The sequence below is a fragment of the Agrilus planipennis genome, unplaced genomic scaffold, assembly GCF_000699045.2.
Source record: "Agrilus planipennis isolate EAB-ADULT unplaced genomic scaffold, Apla_2.0 scaffold17, whole genome shotgun sequence".
NCBI classification, from domain to species: domain Eukaryota; kingdom Metazoa; phylum Arthropoda; class Insecta; order Coleoptera; family Buprestidae; genus Agrilus; species Agrilus planipennis.
This window is the reverse complement of record NW_020439021.1, coordinates 930258-947266: the sequence shown is the minus strand read 5'-3', so window position 1 is coordinate 947266 and position 17009 is coordinate 930258. Positions and strand designations below refer to the sequence as shown.

At 34.0% G+C, this 17009-nt stretch overlaps 2 protein-coding genes across 2 annotated transcripts in view; one reads left to right on the top strand and one right to left on the bottom strand.

The window, feature by feature from the left end:
* The window catches only part of LOC108744314, a 105063-nt gene that overhangs the window by 70640 nt on the left and 17414 nt on the right, over nt 1-17009 (bottom strand). The window lies entirely within an intron of this gene.
* Nucleotides 14273-17009, top strand: part of LOC108744313 (Krueppel-like factor 9) — a 9969-nt gene continuing 7232 nt past the window's right edge. Inside the window, exon 1 of the mRNA XM_018480018.1 lies at nt 14273-14355. Within this exon, the coding sequence (XP_018335520.1) occupies nt 14273-14355 (83 nt within the window). The remainder of the gene's footprint in view (nt 14356-17009) is intronic.

The following is a 17009-nucleotide window of genomic DNA, read 5'->3' as shown; positions in this document are numbered from 1 at the left end:
GGGGGGGGGGGGCAATAACGTTGCCAGGGGGCAATCCTCCCCATTACCCCTACCTATCTTCGCCCATGCTCCTATTGGTTGTCAAATGCATATCTATGTGTTTAGTATTAGACATTCCTTTAAAGAAGAATTAAAAACGCGGCTACAAACTGTAATTTTGTTACTGTAAATATCGAACTCTTTTCATAAATAGCGAAGTGTCCTTAGGGTATGGGTTGTAATCCCCAGAGCTGTCTACTTCAATCAGTACAAGCAAATAAATAGAAACAAGTTTCTTGTTAGTGGTCAATTTTTAAAAGAAAATAGCCCGAAAGCAAAGTTCAAATTGAATTTTTCAATTCTGCATTCAAGAATATTTGACGTATGTTTGTTTAAACCAGAGGATATAGAGCAGGGTCGAGTTGCCTTCAATAAAAAGAAGTCTGAAACGCGGCACTGTACGGGAGCGAAACATGGACGGTGGGCGAAGGGGAAAAGAAAGGTTAGAAACGTTCGAAATGTGGAGTTACAGGCTAATGATAAGGATACCGTGGATAGAGAAGGCTAGAAAGAAACGGTATTAGAAAGAATAGGAGAACAGAGGACTCTATGGAAGTCAATAAGAAATAGGTTGGTAGAACACTTTTGTAGGCAAGAAGGACCAGTCGGAGACATATTAGAAGCCAAAACAGGAGTTAAAAGGACTAGAGGTAGACCTAGATTAGATTACTAATCACAAATAATTAAGCGGAATATTCTAGTTTTAGGGAAATGCGAAGATTAAAAAGTGGATATGCGTATCCAACCAGTCTTAGGACTAACGACTGCGTGATGATGATGATAATGATGACGATAAGTATTTAAGTTTAGACAAGACTATATATATATTTAGATATATCGTTCACTACATAAATGTTTAATTGCTAATAGTTTCTAACATTACTCATTAACTTTTCTAAACTAATAAACAGATNGACACGACCCTGCGCTATCCTCTGCTTTATATCCCTACTACTCCTTCCATCCTCACTTATCTGACTTCCTAGGTATCTAAAATCAGCCACTTCTTCTAATTTTTCTAACATTACATTCATACGTCATTACATAACTTTTCTAAACTAATAAACAGATATATTATAAAGTTGTTCTCTGAAAATAGAGCACAAAGAAAACGTTCGGGCACTCCTTACCCTTAACTTTGTTGTATCCTTAATCATTTTAATGCTTCCTTCTTAAATTATTACGCAGTTGTTGTCGTAATTCCCGAGTAAACTTCTAACAGCCTTTCCTTTCTCCTTATATTACTACATCATCAGTGTCCTGATGGACTTCCTTATCTTTTTCTCATCCCCAGAATCTATTACTTGCTCTATAAAAAGTTTGTTACACACTTGCACTTTATTTAATTAAAACGGGCAGGTCAATGAAATTTCACGGATTCGGAAAATTTATTGCTACATTTAGTTTATTACAACGCTGAAACAGTTTCGAAGCAAACTGGAAACTTCCAAAGTTTTCAAAAGGTGTCGTCAGGAATTTATGGTTGCGCTGGGGGCAACTGCGTTAAAGCAAGCCTCGGGTGGTTGTCCATATATTATACCTATATTCCTATAGCTAATATACATAATACAATAGAATTACAGATATAATTTATACATTAACAGTTGTTTAACTCTCATTACAATAAGGATCCAAAATGAGTTTATCAAGGAAAAAAATTATATACTTTTATTTGTGCATAAATACAATATCTTTGATTTTAGTTTTATTGTTTTCCTGAAAAGCAGCTTACAGGTGTTTATCATTTCAATTAGATAAATTTTACCGGAAACGTTGTCAGTATATATTGAACGGATTTGTTAATCCTATAATCCTGCTTGTGCAGTCGCCCGTAAAATAAGATTTAACTGAATAAATCTACCCTTTAAAACGTACTATGTAATACACACAGGTACCTATTATTTAATAAATGTACAAGGGATTTTTCAAATACGAAATGTGCAGATTAAAATTCAATGGATGTTAATCTCCCAAAAACATACAGATTAAAAAAGTACGTTTGAAATTTCTTTTTAATAATTTTTCTCAAAATAATGACGATATGTTTTAACACTGGACCAGTGCGAAGAATATCTTTCTTATTCACTGACCAATTTTTGATTTGCTTTTGATTATTTATTAAAATATAAAGGAGATAACGAATAACGTGTAAATAAATTATCTTATTCTTGTGTAGTAAAGCTTTCACATTTGAAACGCCATCAAAACTTTAAAGCGTGTGATTATAGGATATTAACCGGAAAACTATAAATTCTCTTAGTGCCTACACGTAATGTTATACACAATGGCTTGTTTAACGAACTTTAACATTAAGTACCAGTAAAATAACTTTCTAGCAGGTTAGTGTCTCCATCACCATTACACTCTAGCTCGGGTGTGTGTGTCATTTTAGGATCGCTTAATATACTACAAAATGTCTAAAACTTTAAGGGCATAACATTGTATGTTGTACATTTACGCAAATATACAACCTACAGTTAGTTTAGAATTGATTTTTGTACTTTAGCATTAAAATTCTTATTACTACAGGTAGGTAGAAAATATAAGTGAATTGGTACCTTTAATAAAATCCTTTTCTATAAGAGTTTCTTTTTATTAGATAAGCTACAAAATTTAGAGAATTTTCTGAGAAAAAAGAAAAATAAGAATAAAGGTTGTAAGCTAACGTCCTGTTAGGATATTTACAAAATTTAAGTCCTAAGGAATATCAAATTTTCTATACAGTGTAATAAAAAAAATACAAAACTCATTAAATTATCACTTATTGCTTTTCAGGAGTTTCTTGATGTATATCTACCCTTAAAGTAATAAGTATTTATTTACTAAGAAACAGGAACACAATAAAGGAATAACTGGAAACATCTTATCTACCGAGAAAATGGTTCAAAAAAGCAAAGAACGTCGCAGTTGTTTTTTAATATATGCTTTGGCAACTAACCCATGAAATAAAAATGGAGGGCATGTAGTAGAGACCCAGGGGATGAAGATGAAAAACCCAACATTTAAAAAAAGCAAATAACATAACCTACACCAATCCTAATTTTTTAATATGTTAGATTAGGCTAGGTTAAATTTAGGGTACGTTAGTTTTTCAAATTGTTAACATGTTGCAACAGGCCTAAGCGTCCGTAGGTACGGGTTTTGTAAAACGCCTAGGCTGATTATGTCAGTCTTAACGTAAAATTTACCAGTTATTTGTTTACATTTTACAATATGCCAAGGCATTTTCTAAAAGCCCCAGTATATATAAACGGTTTTGGAAATAAACACGAAATTTACATTCCGGTTTCCATTCTATATACGTTCCGTTTTTAATGTTATATATAGCTCACTTGATTTGGAAGAATGTACCTATGTATACCTAATTTATTATGTCATGTTACATAAACCCATCACGTCCAAAATCTATCTCACCGAAAGCAATCTTCTGAAGTCACGGACTGATCTAAAATTACACGTCACGGATTAATTGATTCCAGACTTGCCTGAAAATAGCAAGGGTTTAACGAAAGATTTGGAATTTGCCATTACTAACAGCATTAGAGACTTCAGCTGAGCACTGATTATATTTAATCCAAAATTATTTATCGTAAAAATCTGTGACAACGAAAGGCAAGAAAGTCAAATGGAATTTCGTGGAACTTGGAACAAATAACACACTGAAGTCCGAAAAGACTGACTGTAGCTCATGAATAATTGCGTTTCAGCTTTTCAAAATTATGCTTCTTTTGGAGAGTTGAGAGTAAATTTCTGGCATATCTAACGGATATTCGACGGTAAATAGAGTTATAGTTGAACGATCAAAATTCGCAAAGTTCTCAATAAATTATCTTGTATTTTCTTTCTTGTTTTCACTTGGAACTCTAGTCATTTGCTACGTTTTGAACACGCTCTTGTTAAATTAGGAAATGCTTCATGAGTAGGTACTATAGACAAAGTGAAAAGAACAATAGTAAGCGGTGCAGCAGTTAGGTAGGTGCAAAAGATCAGTCTGGGCTTTATAACTAGCTGGAATTATCAAAGAATCTTTAAACAAGCGTCTTTGCCTCCTGAAATTCCTGAGAGTGTTGAACTATCTTTAAAGTCCAATTTTGGCACCCCTGCCAGTGGATGCAACACTTTAGATATTATTTAAATATGTATATTGTATAAATCTTTANCAGAGACTGGATACGAAATGAGGATTTCACTATGAGCGACTCGAGTCTCTCGTTCAGAGACGCTGAACAGTTTTTTTGACAGTCTCTCGACAGTCTCTCTTAGCTACACCAGAGAGACTCGATGAGAGACGGAGACTCGAGTCTCGCTTTCGGAGACTCTGAGAGACTGAACATTTTATCTCGGGTATGTATCTATACATTAATATTTAACAGTTAATATCTACCACTTTGTCAGACGTTATAAAATTATCTATAGAAAATTTCCTCTAAGGATTAGCAGGGTGAGTTTTGTGACATAGTTATTAGGGATTAGTGCGGAGTTTTCCTACTATTGATTGAAAATTTATAGAAATATTAATGATCGTCTGTGACCTATGCTATGTGCACCTTTTATTTGTAATTTTTTTTATAAATACCCCTTTATTTGTTTATTTTTTTAAAGGGCAATTCGTTTTCATTGCATATTTACCGTAGGCAATATCCAATGTTCATTTCCAAAGGCGAAGTTCTTTTTGTGAGTTTATTATTTCTTTATTTTCTAAATTGGTATGCCTAATCGCTCACTGGAATTGAATGTTGATTAATACGAATATCAAAACATTCTAAACAAAAAACAAAGGAATTTATTCAATGAAAGGTTCGGGAAATGAACGGTTTACAAATATTTAATTCCCGGAAACTAAAAACCGCTAACGGGAAGCTTTGAAGTAATTAATATACCTATGGACATGGATATCCGATTTAGCTTCATAGTTATTAGGTAGGTATTGTAGTTAAAGTTAATCAATTAAAGAGTCCAGGGACTCGTTTTAATTAACGGTTCCGTTTGAACAATCCAGGTATAGAAATGTACGTATTGTGGAAGTGTATGTATGTTAGACAAATGAGGATAGTTTCTCGGAATTTGTCGAAATTGGTGGAAGAGCTTGGCATATACTTGCAATGTGCAGTATAACATTCTAAGTGAATTGATGTTTACTGATAGTGTTAATCTACTTATTGAGCCTTTATTTTTAATGTGAATATGACCCAATTAAATCGGGTATGAGTTAAATTTGGAAGTTAATATCATTATTTACTCATAATTTACCGTTTTTAATATGTACGTAAAACAAAAATACTGGTATGTGAGGAAAGAAAAGGTAAGGAAAGAGCGACCATAAACACAGAAGACGAAAAATTAGAAAAAGCGACTGATTTTAGGTATCAAGGAAGTCAGATAAGTCAGGACGGAAGGAGTAGTAAGGATATAAAGCAAAGGATAGCGCAGGGTCGAGTCGCCTTCAATAAAAATAAGTCACTTCTATGCTCGCGAATGATTAATTTAGAAATTCGAAAAAATTGGTAAAGGTGTATGCGAAACATGGAAAGTAACCACGGCGGAAAAGAAAAGGTTAGAAGCATTAGAAGTGTAGTGTTACAGGCGAATGATAATGATGCCGTGGATACAAAAGGTTAGAAATGAAGAAGTATTAGAAATAATAGGAGAACAGAGGACTCTATCGAAGTCAATAAAAATTAGGCGCGATAGGTTGGCAGGACACCTCCTCATGCATGAAAGTCTAGACAAAGACATATTCGAGGCAGAAACAGGGGTTAAGAGGAGTAGAAGTGGATCTAGATTATTTATTTATGTTACTGTTCGCAAATAATAATTAAAGTATGTGAGTTGTTCTAGTTTTTTTGGGAAATGCGAAGATTAGTGCAGGATAGGAAAGAGCGGAAGTGCGTGTCCAACCAATCTTAGTACTTATGATGATGAATACGTACGTAAAAATGTGCACTCCAATAAGATTTAATTTATTTATTTGCTGTTCACAGATAGTTAATAATGTGGAATGTTCTAGTTTTAATGCAATGTTCGAAATAGGAAAAAGTAGGCTTTCATGATCAATATCATTCTGAAAAGCAAAACGCTAAAAAGGATATATATGACAAACGCAAATGTATATTAGCTTGATAAAAGATAAAACTAAAGAAGTTCACACGAAGAATAGAAACTGCTTGTAAAATTCATGAGGATTCCAACTTTTCTCTTTATTATGAAGATTCGGCTCAATTTAGTGTGAAGTGTAGCACCAATCGCAAAACATTAAATTCGCTTTCCAAGTGTAAGGTCGCGGTTTTCTATTGTGGCCGAGCAGATGTGATTCAACATCATAAATAACTGTAAATATATGCGCCCGAAGAATAGTTGAAAGTTGCCTTTTATTCGTCATTTCGCTTGGATGAACAGCTCGTGGTGAGGCGGGTTTTCTTCATGGCCTTATCGCCCCTCCTGACTAACCCTCACCCCGAGGGTTTGCGTTTCACATGTAAGAGAAAACAATTCATATCTATACTTCAACGACAGCTCGTACTCTTTAATGGCAAATGACAAATAATTTTTCCAAAGGTCTATTCTACTTTTTAGGTATATATGATCAATAACAATAGTAAAATAATGTCGGGTCTCTAAAAATGATGAGACGGTATTCGTAAATATACATATATTATTGTTATTCGTCAATATTTCTCAAACCTATTATTTTCTCAATTTTATTATTACGTATGTCTAATGTCATTAAGATTATTACGTAAGATAGACCCCAAGACATAAGAAGTCGCAATTGCTCCAGATTACACGATTATGTTAAATTAGAAGCGGAGTTTTTAATAATAGTGATGGCAATAGTTTGTCTTCACTTGTTTAAAGTTTACCAGTGAAAATTGAGAAGACCGAAGTTCTGTTAAGTTGGCGGTTGTTGTAGAACAAAACAAAATAGCTCAAACCCCAACGCCAAAACACGACACTGTACTTGTCCGAAGCACCTTTCGGTAACAAGGTTCGGTCCCTGAAGAAGGTAACAACTACAGCGTCGTGTTTTGGCGTTGGGGTTTGACCTATTTTGTTTTGTTCTATAGTATTTTTTTAATTAATTTGAAAAATTTTTTTGTTGGATATCACAATTTTGTTAATACAGCTGTTATTTATCTATCTATTATGCCAGAAAAACTACAAGTCACTTAATTACAGGAAAAGTAAACCTGCAAATAGCCTGTTCGCAGGTCCGGCACACAAAAAATACAAAAAAAAAACTTACAAACTAAATACAAAACTTACTAACAATTACCGATTAAGAATAAGAAAAAAAAACATCGTTAATGTACATTTTTATAGACCCATTTTTTTAATTTGGTAGATTCCCTTTTTACATCTATTATTTTTATATTGTTTGGTAAATCATTAAAGTTTCACTGCACTTTTCTTATTGACGACTTTTGAAGTTTTAGGCAATTGAATGGCTTTATCTCTAGTTCTACTAGTAGAATTGATGAATAATTTCTTCAAATTATAATAATGTAATTTTAAATTTTTTATCACTATCTACTTAGTCCTTTCAAAGGACACTGCACGTATTACACTTACGACACAAAGGTTTTGCAGTAAAGGTTTACAATTTCAATGTAGATATATTACAGCTTTAAAAAAAGACATCTGTGGCAAATGAATAGGCCCACAGCTGAGTAATAAATATAAAAATCCTTCAGATATTAAATAAGGTAGGCATAATATTCTATTGCGTGCTTTTTTTATTGTTTTTGCATAGTGATTCTTATATTTAATATTCTCCTGTAATAAAATAGAGAAAAAGCTAAAGGATTCCTAAAACCTAAATTATTGCTTTTGTGAGATATTGATCTAGTTGCAAAATAAAGATTTATGAAAAATTTATTTATGACACAATTAGCATTTTTCTAGGACCATTCACTAAACTAGCCGGCTTCTTTCAGTAAATAAGTCAGCTTTAGTTGTGGCGGTTTTATTCAAAAGTAGCGAATTAAATCTAGTCGACTGAGCCTATTGGCGTTTGTGGATCAATTGCACCGCGCGGTACTCTTTATTGCGGTAGCGGCTGTGTCTGAAGTGCCGCATCGAAGCCGCCCCATTGTGTTCACGTCAGAAACGCTTCACGCACTACAAAAGACACAATGTCAATTTCTCACTTCTTGCAGTGTTATTGTTTGTATGTTTGCCAGATTAGGTGGTGTTAAAAGGTTCAATAATGCTCTTGACTATGTCCCCACGAAAAGGCGCATTGTCGGTAGTGGTGGTACTGAAAACCGGTAACACTTGAGCCTTTTCATGCCTTTTTTCCAAAACGTGACGTTAGATTTCTCTAGAATAGCTGCACAAATGTAACACGTGCTGAGTTATTTTTGGGCCTAAGAAATTCCTATTGTGAAATTTGTAAGTTAAATTAGTCAAACTTGAACATTCGTTACCATCAAATAACATCAATAATCGCCTTTAAAGATTAAACAGTCGAAGATAATCCAGAGAACAAACCGATTTATCTACCAAAGCTTGTCTGTCGTTGCTAATGTAGATTGGAGTAAAACTTGTTTCCGTTAATGATTTTTAGCTAAGGTTAAGCATCTATTTATGTTTCCGGTTGCCTTTGGGGTTATTTAAAGAAATATCGAAATCGTTACGTTTTCAGCACCAAAAATTATAAATCAAACACTCTAATGTACATTAACGTGCACAGCGAAGTGGGAAAATGGAATAAATTTTCTCTCGTGTCATAATGGGAACGATCTTCTTCACTTCATTTATTTCGTGATTTGCATAGAAAATGGGAGAGGGACTCCCGAAAGTAAGCATTTGGAAGTGACATCTATAAAATTTAGCGGGCCTAAAATTCCGTTAGTTAACTCTTCTTGAATAAGAAATAAAAAAAAATGGTCTCAATTTACGGTAAAATATATGGCACGTTTTACTACAAATGTAGTCGACATTTCACCTTCATCAGTTAGTAAGAAACTACTGGGCTAATTATGTGAATATTTAAAATTTAATCGATTAATTAAAATAATCAATAATCAAAATAATCGATAATTAAAATAATTGACTACTTAGATTAATTGGTACAATCTACTAAACGAAATTATTAATCAGGTTAAGGTAATCACATGATTGTTAGTGAAAAAGTTCATTTTTATTTCGTTATAAGCTAAGCCAGTCCAACCTTTTGTTGGGAGAAACTGACGATTTAAGAATCATTAGCAGGTCACTAATTACTGGCGCACAAAAAAAAACAACACTGATATTTAATTGTCGTTTATTGAAATAACATTAATTAACCGCATCTACTGTCTAATGGAGAAACAAGCATTTATGTAATAAAAGTCTACATCGAAGTAATTGGTACAATCATTGTGATTTCTGGTATTGTTTTTGTTTTAATAATTTTCCTATGCTAGGAGTCCGGTGTTGACAGTAAGAAGAAATTAAGATACGTATGTTATTCAGTTAGAGATGGACAGTATTTATTTTTTAGAAAATTAAGAATTGAAAAACTTTTCAAAAACATACAAGTCGGTTATAAGAGAATAATATTCGTTTGGCAACAATTTCCAGAAATCATGTTTAAATTCACATGAAGAAGTTTGTGATTATGAAGATATTTTTGTGGAAAAAAAGTTTTATAGTGCAGAATTGTTTTGCAGTTCACTGAATTCCAACTGAATATACAGGATAACTAATGATTATTTCAGTCAGGGTGATCATAAAAGGATTAACAAAAATTTGTAGAATTTGTTTTGTACTTTCATAGTCATGGAATTTGCTCTTAAACGTCTGTAATAAGCATTTAATTTTAATTTCGTGATACTTTTTTATTCAATATTAAATCCCCGTTTTTATTACCTTTTCTTTATTTACGCTAGAATCGGATGTAACTATAAAGAATAGCTCTAAGTTCGTTATTGTGCCATATTACGTTTTGTCCGTTGAAGACGGCAAGCGTGGAAAATTGAAGATATGGAAGTGGAAAAATCATCTCGTATAGGGTGCAGCGTCTCGGGCCATTTTGCAATCTAACCCAGCAGAAAAAAGGAACAACTTCCTTTCTTTTGCCCCTATGATTTATTGCTATCATTTTTACCGAGCGTAAAGGAATGTATCAACTAAAATAACGAATGGCATAAACAAAAACGAACCTATGTCGGACTTTTATCATCTATATTTGATTCCTTTTCCGACAAAAGAAAAGCCGTTAATTCTCCTCGTCAAAGCAACAATCCTGTAAAATTGACGAAGTATGCAGGTACGATCCAGTCCGATATGTAGTGACAAAAACCTATAGTAAACTTAGTTGTTATATAACAAATACAATATAAACTACACTAACTACCCACAATTAGAGGTATTTCGAAATATCATGGAACGCGAAATACCTACGCAAGGGCCGGACTATTTTTAATAACTAATTCATATCCTACATTTCAATAATATTGATTCGACTGATAACCATGTGTTTAACTAATTGAACCAGATACAGAGCTCCAAATGACACTGTACGCAGTGTTTTTATAAGGTGGAAATGTAAAAATCAAAGAAATTGATTAATTATACACATCAAAAAATTAGGGATGCCTATGTCAAAAAATTAGGGATATGAAGGGGATGGCATTTTTGGTAATAAATTAAATAATAAATTTGCTTATTACAGATATTTCTTTTTCAGTTCATTTAAATTAAAATTTCAAAAATTATAATCTTAACCAATCAAACAACATATTTTAAATTAGATTAGATGATTAAATAAAACGTACGCGATAGAGTTTATTATTAATAGTCTTAAAAGTGAGTTGTTAATAACCTTGACAAAACTTTCAGTCTCTCTCCAGTCTCTCAGAGTCTTTCAGAGTCTTTCAGCGTCCCTGAGAGCGTCTATCGCAGTCTTTCGCAGTCCCTCAATTATTGCCTAGGTGTTTTTATGGATCTCTCACAGTCTCTGTATGAGAGACTAGAACGATAAAATTGTTAATTCAGAGATTTGAGTCTCTCACAGAGAGACTGAATGAATAAAACTGAAAAATTGAGAGACTCGAGTCTCTCGTAGAAAGACTGGGATCTCTGAAATATGTTGAACTTAGAAAATTTTAACCATGTCTATCGAGACACCACTTATTGAGAGATTCGAGTCTCTCGTTCAGAGACTGGATACGAAATGAGGATCTCTCTATGAGCAACTCGAGTCTCTCGTTCAGAGACACTAAACAGTTTTTTTGACAGTCTCTCGACAGTCTCTCTCAGCGACACCAGAGAGACTCGATGAGAGACGGAGACTCGAGTCTCGCTTTCGGAGACTCTGAGAGACTGAACATTTTATCTCGGGTATGTATCTATACATTAATATTTAACAGTTAATATCTACCACTTTGTCAGACGTTATAAAATTATCTATAGAAAATTTCCTCTAAGGATTAGCAGGGTGAGTTTTGTGACATAGTTATTAGGGATTAGTGCGGAGTTTTCCTACTATATTTTTAATTAAATCAAACACATTATGCTTTTATTAAACGTGTTAACCTCATTTAGCTCAAACTTTCCAAAGCGCTCTACTTTTGTCGGAACGTGCAAGGAAATTAAAATAATACACACATACAACCACATTGTAAAGGCCATTGAAGGGAGTTTAGAACAAAATATGAGGTACACTTGTATAACGCTATACTAAACTAACATCATCGTCAATTAAATTATCTGCTCAATTTGGTTGGTACTTAAACGCGAATTAGCTCCAAAAGAAGTTCAATAAAATTCAGATTCTGAGTCGAGGTTAAGTAGCGCAGAACCTTTGATCCCTTATACACTGACCTTCTATATTTAGGGCGCCAAATGGAGAAAACAACAACCATAATGTTCTCCATTTATATCCCTTAGCCTCTCTAGATATTCGTCGTAAAACTCAAAGAAAGCATAACGCATGTATCGAGTTTGACATTTGGAATAAAATAAAACAATAAAAATAAAATTGCTGTAAAATGGGAGTTCTTTCTTGCAATTTATTTTTTCGTTGAAGGGCCGTAACGCTGGATTTTGTAAAATAATTCCTGGTTATCTTTCACTCTATAAGATACCTTAAAAGGGTTTACGACACCATTACTAACATTTTTTTGTAGAAAGAGATTAATATCTAAAATGTTATAAGTAAATACAAGAATATGAAACACTTTGAAACTCAGTTGTGATTAATATTAAATCCTAATGTGAAAATTCATTTTAATTTTTATCCATTATAAATTACCTCAAGTTAATGAAGAAAAATTGTTACTGCTGTCATACCCTCGTCGGGAATCGAAACAGGGACCTTCGGTCTGTGAGTACGTTGTAGCTTAGTAGTCAGAATATTGGTGCGTAAAGCCAAAGGTTTCAGGTTCGACTCCCGGCGAGGGTGTGACAGCAACAACAATTTTTTCTCATTAACGTAGTTAAGTCAGTAAGTAATACTCATGCAGAGAGGCACATTTATGCAATTTTTCAAAGCAACAAAGCGTTGCATTTTGTCATGAACTTATATCTTGCAAACCGTTTATCCCCATGGAATGCCCTCAATAATTTGTATGCGAGTCTGCAGAAGGAGAATGTAGAATGTGCATCATTGAACCGTTTCATCGTTCCTCGCTTATGCAAGAAAATTCCGGAAATGGGCGCAAATTCCGAATATACATTCATAAATCAAGCGGTTTGTTTATGGCGATTTTGGATCAGTTTTCGAAACGCAGTGGTCTACGGGGAAAAAGATAACTTATGATTTCCATCCGCTCCAGATAAACGCGGGAAATTCCCAGTATTTCAGTGCAATATATTGACCATTAGGAAATGCTTTATTGTTAGAATTAATCACCAGCGTGTACAGACAAAAAAAATAACTTTTTTTGATCATCGTGATTACAATAACCTTCTGATTCCCTACACTATGACAGAAAATGTTTCTTGACTGTTGTTTGTATTAGCGCAAAACAAAACAATTGAGTTACCTAGATCGGACAATGGTTAGTAGGTCAGCCCGTTTTGAACAAAAACCCAGCTGTAACAGACTTTTGGTGATTATTATTACGATAAAGCAAATAAATTTAACCCTTATTTTTCTTCTGTGATGTCATTAATCTGACTAACCAAGGTTGCATTAAGTAAAACCAACGTAATGAGCTTATCTCAAAATTTATTAAACGTCAAGAAAAGTAGGCACTTTTCTGCTAAAATAAATAATCACATATTTAAATATTCCCCACATAAAATAAAAAACGTATACAGGATGCGTTAAAGGTTATCGGCGAAAATTAAGCGTCCCAGTTCTTTCTTTTAATGAATTTGGTATGATAATTTAAAAATAAGCTATTATTTCTCGTAAAAAGCAAAGGTTAAAAAATGGTTATTGTGGGTTATCCCTAAGATATTATATATTATTTTGATCTATCTCGTAGGGTTCAGTCAGCGTTTGCAATGTAAGCACAAAAAATGTGTTTATTTACGACATCACATTACAAACCTCTAAAATTATCAGTGTTTCCCTACTATATCATGCATGTATTATACATATAAACCTTCCTCTTGAATTACTCTATCTATATAAAAAAACCGCATTAAAATCCTTTGCGAAGTTTTAAAGATCTAAGCATACATAGGAACAGACAGCGGGGGAAATGCGTTGCATGATTTCGTTACATAGCATCTCGCATTAAACGAACTTACCCCACCGTGCGTAAAGAAGTTTCACTTGAAAAATTCTGAAGAAATGTGTGCTTCAGATAACAGCTGAAAATGGTATTACTGAAGCAGCTTATGATAAATGTACGATTCAACTTTTTTATAATACTCCGTATAACTTATTGTCGTCATTGAGAATCTCTCTCATAATTTTGCTTGTTTACAATTACGGAAAACCCCTAAATGTATTTAATTGTTCCCTCTTTTGTTATCTTAATGGACGCTTTTAATTAATTACCAACAGAGAGGCCGGCCACATTTCCAAACTCATTTGCTAGACATTTAGTGACCCACTTTATGACTAAAAATAAGTGAAATAAATAAATAATGACTAAACACACAAAACCGTTTTTATAGCTTCGGTAATTTACTGCCTCTTTTCACCACTTCTAAGCAGTAATAATCTTAATCTAATTTTACTTAATAAGAAACGGGATTAGAGATAAATTATTAAATTTCCTAGGGTGCACATTTTGTGAAACATCAACAAGATATTACTGAGTAAATTATTTTCAGTAATTATAACCTAAAAATGAATGAGTACAATAAGGGTTTTTGTGGTTTCGAGTACAAAGGGTGTGGGATACACGGCGATGGGCAACTGCACTCGGGCATGTAAAGTATGCTAATTTTATAGGACAGTTGCACTCGCTCTACGAAAGATAGCCTGGTGTTAAAGCAGGTAATTTTTGTAGTTATTGTAGTTATTATATATACATATATATATATATATAAATGCACACACATTTATATAATATAATAAGTTAATAATGTATCTACTTATATACATACCTACAGGGTAGTCCAAAAAGTACGTACTATGCTCATGACGGTCAAACTGTCAAGATTAACTCAAAAATTTTTCAAACAAAACTTGTTCACAACTAAAACACAAAATCGTCTGTGTTATCCGAATTTAATTTACTATCGACAGTGTTCAAAAATAAAAGAAAAGTTATAGGAGAAAGCTTTCAAATCTCTAGTGGTTTAAAAACTTTTATGAACGGATTTAATTACATCACGTTACGTTACGTTACGTTACGTTACCTATGTACTGAGTGCAAGTGTTCTATTACCTGGAGTCTACCCAAAAGTGTAATTGTCCCATGTAATTACACTAATAAAATTTTATTTTTATCTTAATTACCAACCCCGAGTGCAACAGACCTACATCCGAGTTACAGACAGATGGACAAACAAACCGAAACTATAATATGAGCTCCGTTTTCTCTAATTGGCTTCCGATATAAAAATGTTCAGTCTCTCAGAGTCTGTGAAAGCGAGACTCGAGTCTCCGTCTCTCTGGTGTCGTTAATAGAGACTGTCGAGAGACTGTCAAGAAAACTGTTTAGCGTCTCTGAACATTGAGAGACTCCAGTCGCTCATAGAGAGATCCTCATTTCGTATCCAGTCTCTAAACGAGAGACTCGAATCTCTGAATGAGAGACTCGAATCTTTCAATAAGTGGTGTCTCGATAGACATGATTAAAATTTTCCAAGTTCAATATATTTCAGAGATCCCAATCTTTCTACGAAAGATTCGAGTCTCTCAATTTTTCAGTTTTATTCACTTAGTCTCTCTGTGACAGACCCGAATCTCTGAATTAACAATTTTATCGTTCGAGTCTCTCATACAGAAACTGTGAGAGATCCATGAAAACACCTAGGCAATAACTGAGAGAATGTGAAAGATTGTGAGAGACGCTCTCAGAGACCCTGAAAGACTATGAGAGACTGGAGAGAGACTGAAAATTTTTGTGTAGGGGCTACATAAGACTTACAACAGACTTTTCTTTTTTAAAAATATGTAAATTTTATCTTGAATAGAAATTTAACGCACGTGTTGAAGAAACCAATAATCAATCAGGTTGGCTGTAATCAGAACAGAAACTGTTCATATATGTGACATACGATATATAATACAGAGACAGTGACGTAGCTACTTTTTCAGTGGTATTCGACTTTAGACCTTAGATACAGCCTGTGTTAAGTTGGTGTAGTAAAAAATGGTCTCTGTGGTTGTGGGTTGTAAAGGGGCCATGGCATGGGGCTTGTCCGAAGGCAAATTGTCCCCCTTCCTTCGACGCCCCTTAACAATTGTTCCAAGTTTTCACCCTCTCCCTACTGGAGGCAGATTACTAACCACAATAAGGTTAGGGAACAGATATTTAAATTAGACGAGGGTCGTTACCCACTAACGTAGTTGGTAGCATCGCCATTTCGAACATGATGCCATATTGCAATGCACAAGTACGTGAAGTGGTTGTCGTTAATATTTCTTTTTTGAGAATTTATCTTCAGCTGTATGTCCGCTTTAATACTGACGATAAGGCATCAGTAAACACCACCTTTTCAAATAGAGATTCGCATTCCTCTAATCAACAGGAAAGACATCACCACGACATACGTGAGTGTTGTCTTTTCCTACCGTAATCTTATGATCCGAAACAATCAATTAAAAGTATTCTTCAATTAACGTTGGATTAGAGGTCAGACTGACAAAGTTACGGTAGAGTAAGACAACACGAGCGAAGTATGTGTTCTCGTGGTCATGTTGTTGCTTTCGCTTACCAGGAACTTGAATCTTAAAAATGAAACTCTTGACATTTTCATACAATGACATATTTTGTATAAATAATCATTCGAGCGTTGGTTTTATAATAAGCAACGTCACATTATTTTAATTTAGAATGATATGATCTAATTTTTCTTTCGATGAAAGTAGTCTGTCTTTGGGTGTATGTAACAGCCCGAGATAAAAATGTTCAGTCTCTCAGAGTATCTGAAAGCGAGACTCGAGTCTCCGTCTCTTATTGAGTATCTCTGGTGGCGTTGAGAGAGACTGTCGAGAGACTGCCAAAAAAAAACTATTTAGCGTCTCTGAACGAGAGTTTCGAGTTGCTCATAGAGAGATCCTCATTTCGTATCCAGTGTCTGAACGAGAGACTCGAATCTCTCAATAAATGGTGTCTCGACAGACATGGTTAAAATTTTATAAGTTCAAGATATTTCAGAGATCCCAGTCTTTCTACGAGAGACTCGAATCTCTCAATTTTTCAGTTTTATTCATTCAGTTTCTCTGTGAGAGACTCGAATCTCTGAATTAGCAATTTTATCGTTCGAGTCTCTCATACAGAGACTGCGAGAGATCCATAAAAACACCTAGGCAATAACTGAGAGACTGTGAAAGACTGTGAGAGACGCTCTCAGAGACGCTGAAAGACTCTGAGAGACTGGAGAGAGACTGAATATGAAACTGAGTTATGAGT